This window comes from Leuresthes tenuis, unplaced genomic scaffold (genome assembly GCF_036924035.1).
Source record: "Leuresthes tenuis unplaced genomic scaffold, fLeuTen1.0.hap1 SCAF_14, whole genome shotgun sequence".
In the NCBI taxonomy this organism is placed as follows: domain Eukaryota; kingdom Metazoa; phylum Chordata; class Actinopteri; order Atheriniformes; family Atherinopsidae; genus Leuresthes; species Leuresthes tenuis.
In genome coordinates, this window is record NW_027325368.1 from 25003771 (window position 1) to 25022051 (window position 18281).

At 40.1% G+C, this 18281-nt stretch overlaps 2 protein-coding genes across 3 annotated transcripts in view; both read left to right on the forward strand.

The window, feature by feature from the left end:
• The window catches only part of wls (Wnt ligand secretion mediator), a 30770-nt gene extending 24081 nt beyond the window's left edge, over nt 1–6689 (forward strand). The window contains exons 8-12 of the mRNA XM_072363592.1: nt 3673–3736; nt 4418–4561; nt 4702–4785; nt 4917–5085; nt 5873–6689. Coding sequence (XP_072219693.1) covers nt 3673–3736; nt 4418–4561; nt 4702–4785; nt 4917–5085; nt 5873–5982 — 571 coding nt within the window. The 3' untranslated portion in view covers nt 5983–6689. The remainder of the gene's footprint in view (nt 1–3672; nt 3737–4417; nt 4562–4701; nt 4786–4916; nt 5086–5872) is intronic.
• Nucleotides 6690–10098: 3409 nt separating this feature from the next.
• The window catches only part of gng12a (guanine nucleotide binding protein (G protein), gamma 12a), a 42688-nt gene continuing 34505 nt past the window's right edge, over nt 10099–18281 (forward strand). The window contains exon 1 of one of the 2 annotated variants that reach the window (XM_072363962.1): nt 10099–10122. The gene's annotated coding sequence lies outside the window, so the exon portion shown is untranslated. The other variant, XM_072363960.1, reaches the window with a different exon arrangement.

Consider the following 18281-nt stretch of genomic DNA (forward strand, 5'->3'; position numbering starts at 1 on the left):
AAAGGAATACATGGCTCAACAGTGATAAAAAGAAACCTGGGATTATTCTTCTCTTCTATCAATGATGAATAATAAGCAGTTCTAGCTTTACGAGGGGCTTTCTTATACGTAATGAAACTATCTTTCCAGACTAATTGAGACTCTTCTAAATTAGAGGAACGCCACTAGGTCCGGTTCCATCAGCCCGTTTAGATGCGCATTGAGAGGTATCACATCGGAAAATATGATCGAAACGCCATTATTCAAATTAAAATCCCCTGATTCGCACAAATGAAAATACGCTCGCTAGCGCTGGGTTTTGGTTGATTCGAAAAGGGATGGAAACAGCTGTGTTCGCATGAAGTCTGACGTAGTCATTATTGTCACCCCAATCTCTGCTTGGGCAATTAAGGTCATTAAATAACATCGCTTGCTGCCTTCTCCTCATTACAGCTGACAGCTCGAATACCACTTGCCCGATTCTTAATAAAGGTTCAAGTCCTCTGTCCACGGTGATACACTCTGGGTCATGAAGCCAGTAAAATGTTTACAGGTTGGTTGTTATGCCAAGCTGCGGAAAACTTGTGCGAGTTAGTAGTTTTCACCAAAGTCCGTACTTTTGATAGAAACACACATAATTCGCATTTCTTTTAATGAGCATTTCCCAATGATTCAAATCACTTTTGGATGGAAACATATGACTACTGTCTCTCCAGCTGCTTTAAAGCACGCAGCTCTGAATTATACCAAGGAGCCAACCTCTTCTGACTGATTACCTTCCTTTTCAGGGGGGCAACATTGTCCAGTGTTGTACGCATTGAAATTAGAGTACTGTCAACAAGAGAGTCTAGTATTGCTGGAGTAAAATTTAGGTAGCGGTCCTCTGTCATATCTGCACATGGTAGTGAAGAATAGGATGATGAAATTAACTCTGGTTACAGCATTCTCTGATAGATGCCATAAGTCAGCACAAGGTCAAAGATATGATTAAGGCAGTGAGTAGGTCTGTGAACACTTTCAGAAAATCCAATAGAGTCTAATATAGAATTAAAGTTAATATTTAGGCTGTCATTTTCAACATCTACATGAATATTAAAGTCACCCACTGCAATGACTTTATCTGAACTCAGCACTAACTCAGCACTTAAAAACTCTGAGAATTCAGACAGAAACTCAGAATAAGATTAGGGAAGCCGCAGAGAACTGTGTAAGACTACAACTCTGCATCCTCGTCTCAACCCTGGGTTGTCATGTTTTTGAATGACTGATAAATGATAATGAATTTGTCCATATATCTAGAAATGAGAGCCGCTCCTTCCAAAGTGGGGTAGATGCCGTCTCTCCTCATCAGACCAGGTTTTCTCCAGAAAGATTTCCAATTATCTATGTAGCCCACGTTGTCTGCTGGACACCATCTAGGTAACCAGCGATTGAAGGAGGACATGCAACTAAACATGTTATCACTGGTCAGATTTGGCAGGGGTCCAGAGAAAACTACCCAGCCACTCTGGGGTCCTGGTTGCTCGGGTTCTGCTTGGGGATAGGGGACGACTAATGGAGCTAGCTACGCTAGGTGGCTCCGCACTGGCTAAAGGGGTGTGGCTCGCTATCGGGTGGGTTTTCAATGGTGCAGAGCCGAGCTTCCAATTCAGATAACCTCGCCTCCGAAACTACAAACAGACTACATTTGTTACATGTACCATTAACACTAAAGGAGGAAGAGGAGTAACTAAACATTTGATACACGGAGCAGGTGAAAGCAGGAGATGGAGGAAGAGAACTGGTAGCTAAGCCAAATAACCTGACACACTGCTAAAAAGTGAAAAATAAAGACTAAAGATCTATAAGAGTGAGTGTTAGAATACAACAAGTATGTGATAGAGTTAACTGTGCAAAATGTGTGAATTATAGGGAGAAATAAGGTGATTATTAGTAGTCCAAGTGAAGCAAGAAATTCCACAGTACACACACAAGGTAACAGGAAGTGAAGCAGTCGGGTTTGTATTTATGAAAAGAATATGTTTATGATTATTTCCCTTGTGTACTGCGAAAGTTGTAAATCAGAAAGGGTTTGAAGCTGTGTTTGATTCTTATGAAACTTGTGAAATATGTTTATATACTTCAGACCTCTACTTTAGAGCCTCTATTTTATGGACTCGATAGTGTAGTGGTATGATTGCCACCTTTCATGTGGGAGATCTGGGTTCTAATCCCCTGCATGAAAGGTACTGTCTCCAGTAGGGCCCCTTAGATAAGACCCCCTTACCCTATCTGCCTATCTGTAAGTCGCTTTGGATAAAAGCGTCTGCTAAATGCATAAACGTAGAGCAAATGGGAAATGAAATTCATTCCCTTTATTTATCAGAGAAGTCTCAGTTATCCATCTCGGTCATGTTTTAAACTCACTAAACAATAAGTCATTGTCATGTAAAAATGTTTTTGCAAATTTCAAGCCAAAATCTTGGTGGTTTGCAGCTATTCAAAATGTTCCGTGCCAGCATGGAATAAATAGAAGGTACAAAGCAAATTACGTAGTATATATATTGATTTCACACAGATGCCACATTCAAATAAAAATTTAATTCATAAAATATGAGTGTGTGTGTGTGTGTATGTATGTATATATATATATATATATATATATAATATATCTTATTCTTTTTAGGCCATATTACATTACACTATCTTGTTGCTTTATGCTGGGTTTCTGTCGTCCGGTAATTACCGGACTTTGACCCGTAAAATATGCCGAAGTCTGGTATTTTGTAATCCTGTCTTTTCAACAATTATTTTCACCTGGAGCTAAACTTGTATTACTTGTTTCATTTAGTCTTACAAAGTGCTCAGTACAACGACAATAGCTAGAGCGTGAGAGATGTCGAAACAAGCTTAACTCAAAAACTATTTTCTGAAACAGAATAGTTCAATGGAGACGGATGATGAGGCTGAAATCACGGAGGGGGCAGCAGGTGACATGCTTCCTGCCACACACATCAAAGTCACACTACTGATGCGCATTTCAAGCTGTCCGGAGACACTGCGCACATTTGATTTTGATTAAAAAAAAAAGTTTGTTTGTAGAGATTTTTATTGCAAAGCAGCAGACTCTTTATTATTATATCAAGTTGCCAGCATGCCGCATTATAATGAAATGAGCCAGTCCAGATGTTTTTTTTAATTATTATTAATTGTACTAATTGATATCATTATTTTATAACCTGCATATCAATTATCATTTTAAGCTCAATAAATTCAGATAATATTTGACCGGAATTTCAAACACTGACTGGTGCCAAATCTTTTGGCTTTATGTTTTTGGTAGCTTCACACAGTGTCTATGTCAGCCAGTGGAGGATGACAAAAGACTGACATGTATAGCTATGTATGTGCAAGGCTCGCATACAGGGAGATTTTTTTTATTTATTTTTTTTAACACCCCTGGTGTTACATTTTACAGCTGTAGGTGGAACCAAAGAACAAAATCAGATTCTCTGATAATAATTGTGCAAGATTTTCTTTTTTTCTTTTTAGCCAGACAGTGTATGTTATAAGGGATGGTGTGAAATGTTGTCTTTTTTTGCTTGTTTACAGTTTTCTTTTTTTCTTCACAATATTACCACCTGTATCTTTGCTACCATGGGTTAGGAATTGTCATACTCACTGTGCACTTTTTTTTTTCCCTCCTGTTAATAGAGGTGTCCAGCTAACAAATCCCTTCTACAGCATCTGGGCCTCTGAAGTTGGAACTGAGCTGGCTGTATCCTTTGCAAACAATATTCAACTGCTGCATCAATCAACAAAACAGTTTCTCATCAAATGTTGAACATTCAGAAAAGAAATTACCTTGTACAAGTGTAAATGGCAAAACTGTCTTTCAATTTATCAGCCAATAGACATGTTGCAATTTTACTCCTGTTGGCATAGCTTCAATATTTTTTTATATTTCTAACTGCAAGACAGTTTTTTTTTATTTGTTTGTTTTTTTTGTTGTTTTTTTTTTGGTGCCAACATGACTTGGAAACTGATATGAGAAATAATTCAGTAGTACCATACATGAGAGCATTGCTCAGGGTCTCAAGATGGCACATTAATACCTATTTGATTTTTCCCTTGTTTGCTGATTCGAATGGTGCTTCAGTACATACATTTTTTATTTTTTGGTCCCACTTCTGCCCACGTCTCTTTTTCTCCCCCCTTTTATGAATAGACGTTTGGAACACTGATTTTTTTTAAGGTCCACTACAGATGGGACTTAGTTGCTCTTTCTACTCTTCTACATTTCAGTAATTTAAAATATATATTTCATAATTGAGAAATGCCTTAAAAGCCAATACTGACATTAGTTTAGATGGAAATTTAGATATTTGAATTTGTAAATCCTTCATATCCTCTTTCTCACCTTATTGGTTCATTACTTCCCTGACAAGCGCCTCCTCAGATGGCATTCATAATTGTGGCAGGGATCTGTGCCTGTCTCTACTTCCTCTTCCTCTGTTTCATGGTTTATCAAGTCTTCCGCAACATCAGTGGCAAGAGGACATCTCTGCCTGCCATGTCCAAGGCCAGACGCCTGCACTATGAGGTGTGGATGGTTTGATTTAATTAGTCACCATTGTCTTTATTTCAAGTTGTTCAGTATTACTTGAATAGAGAAAATGGCGCACAGCATATTTTTATGAGCTTTTTTGGCACCAAGTCATTCCTCTTTTGTCACTTTTTAAGGGTCTGATTTTCAGGTTCAAGTTCCTCATGCTGGTTACTCTAGCCTGTGCGGCCCTAACTGTCATCTTCTTCATCATCAGCCAGGTGAGTCTCAACCATGATGCAAATCCAAATCCAGTCTTTAGTAATTGGTGAATTGTTTTTTTTCTTTATTTTAATTTTTATTTCTCCTTCACAAAGAAGACCTTTTAAAAAGATATTTCCTTTGTGTCCAGGTGAATGAGGGCCACTGGCAATGGGGAGAGCACACCGTGCAGGTGAACAGCGCTTTCTTCACAGGTATCTACGGCATGTGGAATCTGTACGTCTTCGCCATCATGTTCCTCTATGCACCTTCTCACAAACGTTATGGAGATGATCAGTCAAGTGGTCAGTGCATCACTGGTAACTACAAATTTTACTTACTTTTTTAAAAAGAACTTAAATTACTTGTATTTCTCTGTTAAGATTAATCTGCTGCTTCTTGTTCACTTCAAAGATTTTAAAATGCAGCTGAAACTATGATGGCAGCCTGGCCTTATTGTGATGATTACCGTTAAAATGTACTGCTTAACTTTCCAAACGTATCTCCTCACTGTAATAAAGTAATATATTGTTAGATTTCATAACAATTTAGTAACTCTCACTTCATTCTGATCGAGAGCAAGTGCTCTAAAGCTGCATATTCATTCAAAGATTTTATTTTTATTTTTTTTGAGGGGGTTGTTGGTGATTGAGAAGAATTGAAATTCCCAGGGGAAAGAAGGGTCTCTTTGGCCCGGCAGTGTGATTTTAATGGACACCAGGCTTCCTTCCAAGGAAAGAGAAAAGGAGCTATGAAGACAGGGGGTGGGGAGAAGAGTGGGGAGGTAATGAGAACCATCCATCTATTGCCTGTCAGTGACAAGGGGAGTGGAAAAGAGGAGGGGAAAAAAAGGAGTCTGAAGTTCTGGAAGCTTTCCCTGAAGTGCATCAAACCATCTCATGGGAGGGACAGCTCTCTCTAAGTTTCACTTCTGTTTGAGTGAGCTCAAAGCATTTATGTTAATGAAATTCAGTTAAACTAACTTGATATGCAACAGATTTTTACAAGCAGCAGGGCAAATAGGAACAGCAACACAAGCGACTTAATATACTCTGAAAATGTTTGTATTGTGTTTGTTTTGGTGTTGATGCTTTCGTATATGTACAGGTGATGTTGGCGCAAACAGTGGAGAGGACATCCAGTTGACCACCACAATCACCCATGTTGATGGTCCTGGTGAGATCTACAAAATGGCTGGCAAAGAGGCTCAGGAATAGATTTCATACTGTGTCTGAGACTCCCATCTACAACCTACTACTCTAATGATATCTACATAATTAAACAGCCTTTTGCCTTAGTATCCCCTGACCCTAAAACTCATATCAGTCCTTTTCATTTCATGGTTGAATTTCAAACTCTATGTAAACTGTGCTGTGTTTGTAAATGTTGCACAATGTCTTTTACTCCAAGTTAGGTACTGAAAAGCTGCTTTATAAAGAGATTCAAGTGTAAGGAAAATCCACCTCTTGGTGGTTTGAATTTGCATGTAGCAGCTGGCACACTCCTGTTTTTAAGTCAGATGGCTGAATTATCTTGGAGAGCCTGAGCTGAAAAAGATGGACAGCAGATGATACTGCTTTAGTATGTTTTGTAGTTTTACTGAAGGTCTTAGATTTTGTCACAGATATATCTGTCATAGAAAGTAGATGTGGTGAATTACTGCTGTCACTCTGTCTTTTGAGTCTTGCTTTTATTGCTTCACTGGCGGGGGGGTACAGACCGCATAGCCACCTTTGGAACTCCATAGTGTACGTTCATCATGTTACAATGTAGATATCGATTTAGTTTTTTAAATTTTTTTTTTATTTTACAAGTGCTTATTTTCGGCTTCACAAAATGTGTGCATCAAGCTATTCATACTTTTGAAGTTGACTGTAACCTATTACACATGGTTTTTAGTTTTTTTTTTCTTTGTATCCAACTTTAATAAAAAAAATTTACTTAATATACTTGTGTATTGGCATTCATTTTTCTCAGAAAGATTATATCTGCTGTTTGATACCAACTCTTACTTTTTAATTCACCAGTAAAGGAAAAGACTCACATGAAATTAAATGACACTTTCATATCTAAACATTAAAGTGTGTCTGTATTTGTTTACTGCATTTAATTTAATTAAGACCAATTCCATATAAATTGTTGAAACTTTTCAGCACCAACAAAGTTTTCTGAAGGGGATGGAAGCCTTAATGTGAGCATGTGTTCCAGCAGGGAGAGTGGCCACTGCAAGGCTCAAAGCAGAACAAACCTGCTTTTACTTTTTTCACATCTATGAAGTTGGTCAGAGATATGTAGAAGATGCAGGTGTAGAACCAGACTCTATTAATCCACATGGAGACAGACCTATACTTGGCCAAATCAGCATTCCAGTCCCTTCATATCCCCACAGAAACAACTTTAACAAAACTATCAACAAAAGCGGGCACCAACCCCTGCAGCTCTGACGAACACTGGGTCTGTGCATAGTCAACGGTCCTTTGGTCTCTACACACACAGCTCTCCTCTTGGCAATAGTACAGTAGACTACAACATAACAGACCTAGACCCCTTCTACCTGAGAGCATGTACAGTCATCCCCTCACACCCTTATCTGACCACAGTAAAATTACACTATACATTAGAAAGACAGTAACGGACCCTGACGCAGCGGAGCCCAGTGAACTGAACTATACAAAACAACCTTATAGATGGACAAACAACAGCAGAGACCACTACCAGAAAGTAATCACACATCAAACAATTAAATTTCAGTTAGACCATTTTATCTCCACTTCATATTCCCACAGTAAAGGTGGCCTGGATCAAGCTGTATGGGATATCAACAACATATTTGACAGTGCAGCAGAGTTATCCAATCTGAAACAGTATCAACATCATAAATAAAAAAAATCAGCCAATAAAAAGTGGTTTGATGCAGATTGCAGACATCTGAGAAAAACAATGAGAAATTTATCAAAACAAAAACACAGACAACCTGACAACCCCGAGCTCCGCATCCAATATTGGGAAACATTGAAAATATACAGAAGAACACTCAGAACTAAAAGGATGCAGCATGTGCAACACCAACTGAATGAAATTGAAGAGTCCATTGAGTCAAATGATTTCTGGAAAAAATGGCAAACAATCAGCAAACGGCCCAAAATTAACTCTTCAACAAATTACAAACTCTAGATTCAGTCGTTAAAGAGAACCAGAACCCTTTAGATTATCAAATTACTGAAAAGGAGCTACTAACTAAAACCCAGGCACCTACAAGCAAGGAAGGCCAGTGGTCCTGATGGCATTTTAAATGAAATGCTGAAGTATAACAGCAAATTCAGCACTGCCATATTGAAATTATTCAACCTTGTCCTCAACATTGGACATTTCCCTGACGTGTGGAGCAAAGGAATCATAACAACAATCTTTAGAAATGGAAATAAATTTGACCCAAACAATTACATAGGCATATGTGTCAGCAGCAACCTGGAGAAGGTATTCTGCAGCATCCTAAACAGCTGACTGCAAGACTTCCTCAGTGAACATAATGTTCTGAGCAAGAGTCAAATCAGATTTACACCACAACACCGAACTACTGACCACATCTACACCCTTCACACTCTCATTAACAAACATGTTCACCAAAACAAGAGGAAAATTTTCTCTTGTTTTGTAGATTTCAAAAAAGCATTTGACTCAATCTGGCATAGTGATCTGTTCCTAAAATTAATTGAAGGAGGTATTGGGTGGAAAATCTAAGACATAATTAAAACAATGTACACAAATAATAAATGTACTGTGAAGATCAACAACATGGAAACTGATTTCCTCCTCCAAAGTAGAGGGGTGAAACAGGGCTGCAGTCTCAGCCACACCCTGTTTAACATTTATATTGATGAATTGGCAAAATCACTTGAACAATCAAATATCCCTGGCCTCAGTCTCTCTGACACAAATATTAAATGTCTACTTTTTGCAGATGATCTAATACTGTTAGCTCCATCTAAAGAGGCATTACAACAACAACTAGATAATCTGCAAAACTTCTATGAGACCTGGGCCTTGACAGTTAATCTAAAAAAGACAAGAATTATGGTCTTCCAGAAACAACCAAGATGTCAGGGAAACCTAAACAAGTTCTTACTGGGCTCCGCTGACATTGAACACACACATAACTACACATTTTTAGGACTCAAAATTAGCGCTACTGGAAATTTTAATCCGGCCGTTAATCATCTCAAAGTCAAGGGAAGAAGGGCTTGTTATGCCTTAAAAAAGTCTTCGATCATTGACATGAATCTGGTTCAAAATATTCCACTCTATAATTTAACCTATTTTACTGTATGGCAGTGAAGTATGGGGCCCTCTTACAAATCAAGACTTTAAAAAATGGGACAAACACCCAATCGAAAGCATGCATACTGAGATCTGTAGGAGCATTCTCAGAGTCCAAAGGAACACCCCCAACAATGGATGTTGAGCTGAATTAGGACAATTTCCCCTTTTAATTTGAATACAAAAAAGAGCCATCAAATTCTGCCAGCACCTCAAAACCAGCGAGCCCAGCTCCTACCAAAGCCCTGCAATGCCAAGAGGAGAGCAAAGAAACCGGTCCAGCTCCAACAGCACAGGGCACCAAGACCGCCCTAACACAATCCGGCCCCACCAAATTATAACTAAAGAAAAAGACAATTACATCAACTATTGGACATCTGCAACCAAAACCCAAAGCAGGCTCCAATGCTATTTGGGCCTAAACAGACAATACTCCATGGCAGATTATCTGAGCTCTGTAAGCGACCCCAGACTGAGGAAAACGTTGACTATGTACAGACTCCACAACCACAGCGGATTGATACCCTTTCTGATCAGGAGAAAATTAAGCATCTGCTTGGAGAACACAGCATCAGTGTCATAGAGGCAGCAAAATATGTCAGTACATGTCACAGCCTGAGAGAGACACAACAACAAAACACAGTGTCCTAATAACAATGCCTGTTTGGTGTAGAACGTACAAAATATAAAATAGTTCATGTATTTCTATCTACCTATTTAAAATTAAATGTATCTAATGTAAATAATATGTAACTGTGAAAATTTGATGTAATTTACGTGCATTTACGTACTTTTATTCAATTTAATTCCGCATACAGAGCCTTTACATGTGAATAGCTTTTCAACTCAACGTAAGTTTTTTCACTATTTGTTTTTTCAATCAGAGACCATTATTCTGAAAGTTCCCGGAAGTAACATATAACATCTCCCTCGACTGTGACTGGTGGACGTCCGCATGTTTTTCGGTTTGGTCCACCTCTTTCCTCCCGACAAAATTCGGCCGTTGTCGTTCAAGTGGTGGAGGAAAAAAGGAAAGGAAAGTGAGTAGACTGGTCACACCGGCGAAGGAGAGAAAGTAGTCGGTTAAATATCAAGACCAATTGTCCGCGGAAAGTGAATTAGTCAACTCCTGTGTGTGTGCAGGTGGTTTTCCATAGTTTATGGTGTTAACATAGTGTTTTTCTGACATTGCGCCGCGAGCGACAGATCATAGGGAAAGGTCTCCTCCCAGACTGTTGACGGATACAGTTTGGCTTCAGTGAAAGGAAACCTATCTAGACTTGACTGTACATTGCACTGACCAGGTAAGTTTGCCATATCTTGATACAATGACCATTTTACAGCGAACACAAGGCGCTTTTAGCCCAAGCAACAGTTGGTATCAATCTGCTCTTCTGTGACACATATTGACTGTCAGCTGACAGCTCTCTCATTTCTCATCCGTTCGTGTAGCACCACTGCCAATTTTCACTCAGCAATGTTTGGTGCTCCAAGTGGCCACATGAAATATTAGCTCCATTGCTTTAGGAGTACAATATTCAAATGAATGATGATAGCTTGAATTTAAGGTTTACGCAGCTCACTGCTTTGTGGGCCTTCTACGCATATTGTTACCTACAGGCTCCACCTACTGTGTTTCCCACTGAGAGACCTATTTTGAACAGCAGATGGATTATTCCAGAACAGAGTGGCACAGTTGTAAATATGCAAAGTAACAGCTTTCTTCACATATTGGGCAATTGGTAGTGGTTTTCAACATTGCTGGTGGAATTAGATTTTGGTGTAATGGTTGAAGAGTAGCCCCTTCAGAGGGATGAGGCTGAGATGTTTGGCTCTGTTGATGTCTTCGGGCCATTAGGAGGACAGAATACAGACTGGCCATTGAAAAGGTCAACTCATTAGTATACCATTCACCACCACCAAGCCTCTTCTCGATTTCTATTAACATGAGTGGGTCACACTGTGCACACTAGAGGCTGAGGATCACACATTTCCTACCTTCCATCTGATGGCCTTCGTTTGTTTTGGTGTGACAAGTTTTATTTGAAAGAATGAGCAGCCTACGACAGAGCCCAGTCAAATTGAAGGACCTCAGGCTTCAGAGGAGGTGAAGGGACAAACTCACAGACATGAACAAGTGCAACAATTTATTGTGTGCATGTATGCCATAAGTTATTGTTTGATTAGTTGCTAATGGTGTGCATTAGCAGCTGCCTTGTCCTATGCTAGTTGGTAATAGATTTATTATCGCTATCAGCTTTTGTGGCACAGGATGCATTTGGAGTTGTGCAAGTAGGTTAGCCCACATGCTGGAAGGGTTTATGTGACATGTGATGCATTTAAATTGAGTAGTGACTAAAGGAAGGGTAAGTTCAGTGGGAACTATGCCCTGCTCTATGCAAAGGTATGGTGGAGAAGGGATCTCCCTCTACAGTTTCTGTCTTTCTTTGTTTTTTTTTAAGCCAAATCTCACTTAAACTTTTGGAAACAGTTAGAACCATGTCGCACATACAGCTGTAACCAGCGCTGTTAACAGCTTATCAGCTAACAGGCTGTTCTGGAATTGGACATGCATCTCCTCTGACACAGAATGCTGCTGGACTTGAGTGGCAGCTCTGAAGACGAGTTTTTGACAGCAGTTTGGTGCGGGAGTCTGAGCTTCTCATCAGTCAGATCTGTTTCCTCATACTGCTGTCTGTGGAATTTCTCGCTGTGGCGAGTTTGTTGATGTAGGACTCGATGTGTGTACATGCTTGTGTGTGCTTGCTCCAGAGTTGTTTTTTCTTTTTTGTTTGAGTGATCTTGGTACTTCCTTACTGAGGGATTCACATGTTTTCTTCAACATGTTTCACACACACATACAGCCTACAAGGTGTGAGGTTAACTTATATGTTGCTAAAAGTACGCTGTTAAGTATACTCATCAAACAGTTCACACACACTCTTGCTCCACTGTTTTTGACACATAATGACACTGTATTGACATGCTAATGGACAAATTTATAACTCTGTCATGGACAAGGCATTGTACTTTTGGAATATTTAAAGAGCTGAAACAATCAGTTATTAATGGAATAATTAGTCAGCAGTTACCTTAAACATTGTCAAAAGCACAGACACTGCATATCTGCTGGCTTTGCTTCTGATATGGGAATGTTTTGGTGTGTTTATTAGTGAAGGTTTTGGATGAATTGTTTGTTAAAACAAGCTATACAAAGATATAAAAATATACTAATTAATTCTTATGAAAATATTAGTTTTAGTTACAGTCCTACATTTGTCTGATATTGATTAACTTTTGGTTGTTTTCAAAGTCTCTGTCAATATTAGATCCCGTTTACACAGATTATTAAAACAATTATTCAGTTAATGAGATCGTTTGAAAATACAATTAATCAGCGACTACTACAGTACTTTCAAGAATATTTTCTTTTTTTTTCTTTGTTTTTTCATTGCCTGCTATGAATTTGGTATGTATTATGGTATTTCTGTGTTTGGTCAAAATGAGGTATTTGAAATATTTTTTGTTTTTGATATTTTTTAAATACCTGAATAAACTGGCAGCATTTAAATTGGACCAATTACTCCTAACTTAAAATAGTTAAGAGTACTACTCTGATGAAACATTTGATGTCAACATTAAAGGAAACTTGTGCTTTTGTCACAAGTTGAGACAATGACCTGATGTCTTAATGAAATGTCTTTGACATGATTTGGTCAGAATACAACAGGGATACAGTACAACCCTGTCCTTAGACTTTCATGTTCATAGCAGCTGGTTTCAAAAGGGCGGCTGAGCCACTCAACTCCACCCCACCCCTCTTTTTTGCAGGGTGTGTTTTTTTTGAGGTTGGTCGAACAGCTTTGTCATACCATGTTAACATTGTTTGAGCACAAATTGAACTCAGTGACTCGAAGCGTGTTATTATCACATGCATGTTTAATTCTCAAATACTTACATTTATCTAGTCTGCAGTTTAGTCACAAACAGTTGCTACGATAACTATTTTGGTAACAATGTTGTTGCGAGTTGTGCATTGAACTGGCCCAGGTGTTGAAATACCGCATAGCAGATTTAACCATTTAAGTAACGCAACATTTACCTGTCAGCTCAGTAAAGCCTGGACATCACTATTGGTTCACTCCTCTGGGTTTTGTTTAAGTCTTCAGAGGCTAATGTTAGTAAACAAAGTTTTGCAAGTGTTCAAAAATGAGTACTTTGTAAACCAAATATATGATTTCAAGCAAAGAAAAAGTTTTTATTTAAAAAAAAAAAAAATTATTTTTATTTTATTTATTTATTTCTTTTAAAGGTGTGTCCCATTCAACTGAAAGTTTGAGGCAAATTCTGCAAGAGGAATGATTGGCCGAGCAATTTTCACAATTGGAATTACACCACTCTGCTGAGTCAGATTGCAGAAAATACTTATTGCAATCTTAGATTTTTATGTCCTTTTTTTTAATCAAAATGATCATTCAGTCATATGATGAGTGTGTAAACATGTGGCAGAATTGGGCTTCCGCTGAAGGATGTTTGATCGCTTCCTTACAGTTAGCAGGCAGAGCTCAGAGTAGAACCAGTGCTCCTTTGAATGTCAGATGTGGTCTTTCCAGCATGACATACGTGTGAGAGAGATTTTTTCTGTCCACAGTAAGAAGGTTCCCGGTTTGAATCTCGTCTGGAGCCTTTCTGTATGGTGTGCGAAGCTCTCCCCGTGTAGTTCTCTTGAGGTACTTGGGCTTCCTCCCACAGTCCAAAAACATAGATGTTACATTTTTTTATGATTCTAAAGTGACCGGAGGGGTGAGTGTGACCATGCTTGTTTTGTCTCTGGGATATTTTGACCTTGTGATGGGCAGGTGACCTGTCGACAGTGTACCCTTCCCCCTACCTCATAGCATATGGGATAGGCTCCTGTCCCACGTCGACCATGAATAGGATGCAGCAAGTAAGGAAAACCAGTGAATAATTGGCACTTGGAGAGGCAAACATTTCTGTCAGGTTATAATTTTCATAAATGTTATTTTAACTTCTAACAATCAGACATTGTACAAAGTACATACACTAATAAGAACTATTTTTTCCTCAAACTTTTCATGATTTTGTGGCATTTCATTGGCTCAAAGTAGGCCAAGAAAGTTGCATAGTGAACTTCATAACCAAAATATTTTCACTTCTATTGTTATTGTTTTTTTAAGGAATTGAAATCTTGCAGTAAAAGTATTGTATGTTCAAGTATGAGCAACTGGTGGCCTCATTACATAAAGTGCTCCTGCAATAATCACATTGACATCTCTGTTAGATGTACCCGTTTGCCAATCAGGAAGCGTTGCTATGGTAACCATCTCAGACCTTATTTCCCCTTGTCTCTGAAAATGTGTCAAGATGATCAGATTCTGTTTCATGGTTGCAGCTCCATGTCTCAGAGCTGCTTTCGCACTTTCTGTCTGCTTTTTATTTCTGGGAGAGGCTGGTCCCAAAATCTGTATTCAGGCTGCAGAGCTTCTATAATTTTGTTTGTCAGTCTTTGTGGAAGAAACAGCTGACAGGCAGAGAAGGTAGACCTGGCATCTCCATTCATATGTGGAGGGCATGACATTCCATTCACATTTAGGAATACTTTATTCCCACAACTTCCTCCTTATGGCTACGCTTTTAATACCAAAGGTCCATTTTTGGTTTTATTCCCAAATGCATTTAATATCACCCTGTAACATAGATATGATGTTCTTCATGATGTTCTGCCAAAACAATTGTTCACTCATTCCAAGTAATTAATTAGGAACAAACAGTTAGCACTTATTACTATTACGCCTTCTTTTCATTTGCAAGTAACACACAATTTCTGTTCTGACCAGCTGACCCTAAAAAAACCCACAAAATATAAAGTCAGCAGTGACATGAGTTACAAGACAATCAAGAAATATTCACCTTTATATAGCTCAAATGTTTTTCATCTTAATGGTGACTATTGATGATTGATTTAAGTTTATTAATGGCACTAGAAAACCAGTTGCCATTATAATGTTTTTGTTGGCTTTTGCTCAAAAAAGGATTTGCAAGCAGTACCTGTTCGTTGTCAGCCTATGGTGTGTGCCTGTACCTACAAAGCTTTTGTGGCCTGTGATCAAAACTGTTCCTGAGTCAGGCAGTGCGGCAACAGAGGCTCCTATATCTTCTTCCAGAGGGTAGGAGATTGAACAGTCTGTGTGCGGGGTGGCTGGTGTCGCTCACAATCGAGGTAGCTTTCCGGGTGAGGCAGGTGGTGTATGTGTCTTGCAGGGAGGGGAGTGGGGCACCAATGACCTTTCCAGCTGTATTCACTATGCGTTGCAGTGCTTTCCTGCTGTATTCAGTGCAGCTATCCCCCCCACACAGTGATGCAGCTGGACAGGATGTTTTCAATGGTTCCCCGGTAGAATGTATTCAGTATGAGTATGGGAGCTTTCGTTCTCTTGAGCTTGTAGAGGAAGTAAAGGCGCCTCTGGGCTTTCTGCGCCGGTGATGCAGAGTTGGTAGCCCAGGAGAGGTCCTCACTGATGTGCACCCTCAGCAATTTCGTGCTGCTCAATCGCTCCACAGCAGCACCATTGATGGTCAGTGGCAGTGGCGGGTGTTCAGTGTGGCTTTTCCTGAAGTCAGTCACAATCTCCTTTGTTTTGTTGACGTTCAGCAGGAGATTGTTGTCTCTGCACCACGTCATGGAAAGTTTTTGCTTTCTGTTGTGGGACTCATCATTCTTCATGATGAGACCCACCAGAGGGGAGTCATCTGCAAACTTCACCAAGTGATTGGTGCTGTAGGTGGTGTGCAGTTGTGAGTCAGCAGGGGGAAGAGCAGGGGACTGAGCACACAGCCCCTGTGCTGAGCTTGATGCTGCTCGAGGTGTTGTTGCTGACTCTTACTGCTTGCAGTCTGTCACTGAGTAAGTCTAGTATCCAATTGCAAAGGGAAGTGTCAGGGTTTTTAGAATGAAATCTTCATGAGTTGTTCTCAGCTTGTTGGAGGAAAATGTAATATGTGTATCCATCCATCCATCATCTGCCACTTCTCCATGGATCGGGTCGCGGGGGCAGCAGCTTGAGTAGAGAAGCCCAGACGTCCCTGTCCCCAGCCACTTCTTCCAGCTCTTCCGGGGGGGCCCCGCGGAGTTCCCAGGTCAGCCAAGAGATGTAGTCTCTCCAACGTGTCCTGAGTCTTCCCCGGGGTCTCCTCCCAGTGGGATGTGGCTGGAACACCTCACCAGGGAGGAGCAGTGGCTCTACTCCGAGCCCCTCCCGGATGGCCGAGCTTCTCACCCTATCTCTAAGGGAGAGCCCAGACACTCTGCGGAGGAAGCACATTTCGGCCGCTTGTATCTGCAATCTCGTTCTTTCGGTCACTACCCAAAGCTCGTGACCATAGGTGAGGGTAGCAAAGTAGATTGATCGGTAAATCGAGAGCTTCGCCTTCTGACTTAGCTCCTTCTTCACCATGACAGGCTGATGCAGAGCCCTAATTACTGCTGACGCCACACTGATCCGCCTTGTGAACAAGACCCCGAGATATTTGGACTCCTCCACTTGGGGGAGAATCTCAGTCCCAACCCGGAGAGGGCATTCCACCCTTTTCCGGCTGAGGACCATGGTCTCGGATTTGGAGGTGCTGATTCTCATCTCATCCGCTTCACACTCAGCTCCGAACTGCTCCAGTGAGAGCTGAAGATCGCAGACCGACGACGCTAACAGAACCACATCATCTGCAAAAAGCAGAGACCTGATTCTGAGGTCACCAAATCGGACTCCCCAATATCCTGGCTGCACCTAGAAATTATGTTCCTCCAAGTCACGCCCTTCCAGGTCTCACTGTCATTGCCCACGTGAGCATTGAAACCCCCCAGCAGAACGAGGAAATACACTGATCAGCACAAGAAGGCAGTTAAACACAAAAGGCAATTCAGGGAAAATGATCTTTTTTAAACATCCCAGATCAAGACATGGGCAAACGTAATAAAGCTGTGCATTACTGCATTACATTTGGATGATAGAGGAGGCTTAACATCCAGCGTGGTCTGGGTGTATATGAGGGATGTTGCTATTGTTGCGGGTGGGTGCGCCTGCAGCTATAAAAAGAATAACGATTATTAGACTAAACATTGAAATATGTGTAATATGATATTAATAGCCGTTTTTAGATGATACACCATGTTTGTAGTCGAGCTCTGATATACAAACTGTTGTTTGCAAATTTTGCATTCAACTTTTTTCCCCGCCATCTATTTTGGTAAAATTCTGCCACACTGTCAATGTCTTTGACATGGATGATAGAAGAGGACTCACTGTAAATGAATCGCTCAAAATAAAAATCAACATTCAGCAAACCACTGGACGTTGAATAACATGGATGTTCTTCAATCTATCTGTCTCTGGTGTGTTGAGCTAATCCAAAATAGTGAAAACAAGGGTGTTCTCTGATGACAGGCTGTTACATGTGAAACAGGGGTGTTCTGAAAACACCCCCATTAGGACTTGGTACTTTGGTACTGATGAAACTAATCATAGACTGTATTTTGGTCGGCCCAGAACGTACAGACCAATTAGTCGACCAGTTGGCTTGGGCTTTAATTCAATTCAATTCAATTCAATTTTATTTATATAGCACCAGATTACAACAATTGTCATCTCAAGGCACTTAAGTAATATAGTCCAATTCAAGCCAATTGGAATTCAAGTCATTGTAATCATAATCCAATTAATTCATATAGAGCCAATTCAAAAAAATAATATCTTAGCTAAGGAAACCAACAGATTGCACCGAAATCTGTCTTCAGTCCAATCTCCCATCCTGAGCGTGCCTGTGGCGACTGTGGAAAGGAAAGAAACCTCTAGCAGAACCAGACTCAGGAAGGGTGGCCATCCGCCTTGACCAGCTGAGGTTTGAGAAGACAGAAAAGAGGGGGGAAAACACCATAATGCCATTCAAAGGATACCTGTTGGAACAGGGAAACACAAGTTAATAACCACAATAATGTCACATGTACATAAAATCAATTGAGAAATTAAACAGGGGGGAAAAGAGAGCAAAGTGAGGAAAGGTGTGACAGATGAGGTCCCCCAGCAGTCTAAGCCTATAGCAGCTTAACTATGGGATGTTTCAGGATTACCTGAGCCATCCCTAACTATAAGCTTTATCAAAAAGGAAAGTTTTAAGCCTAATCTTA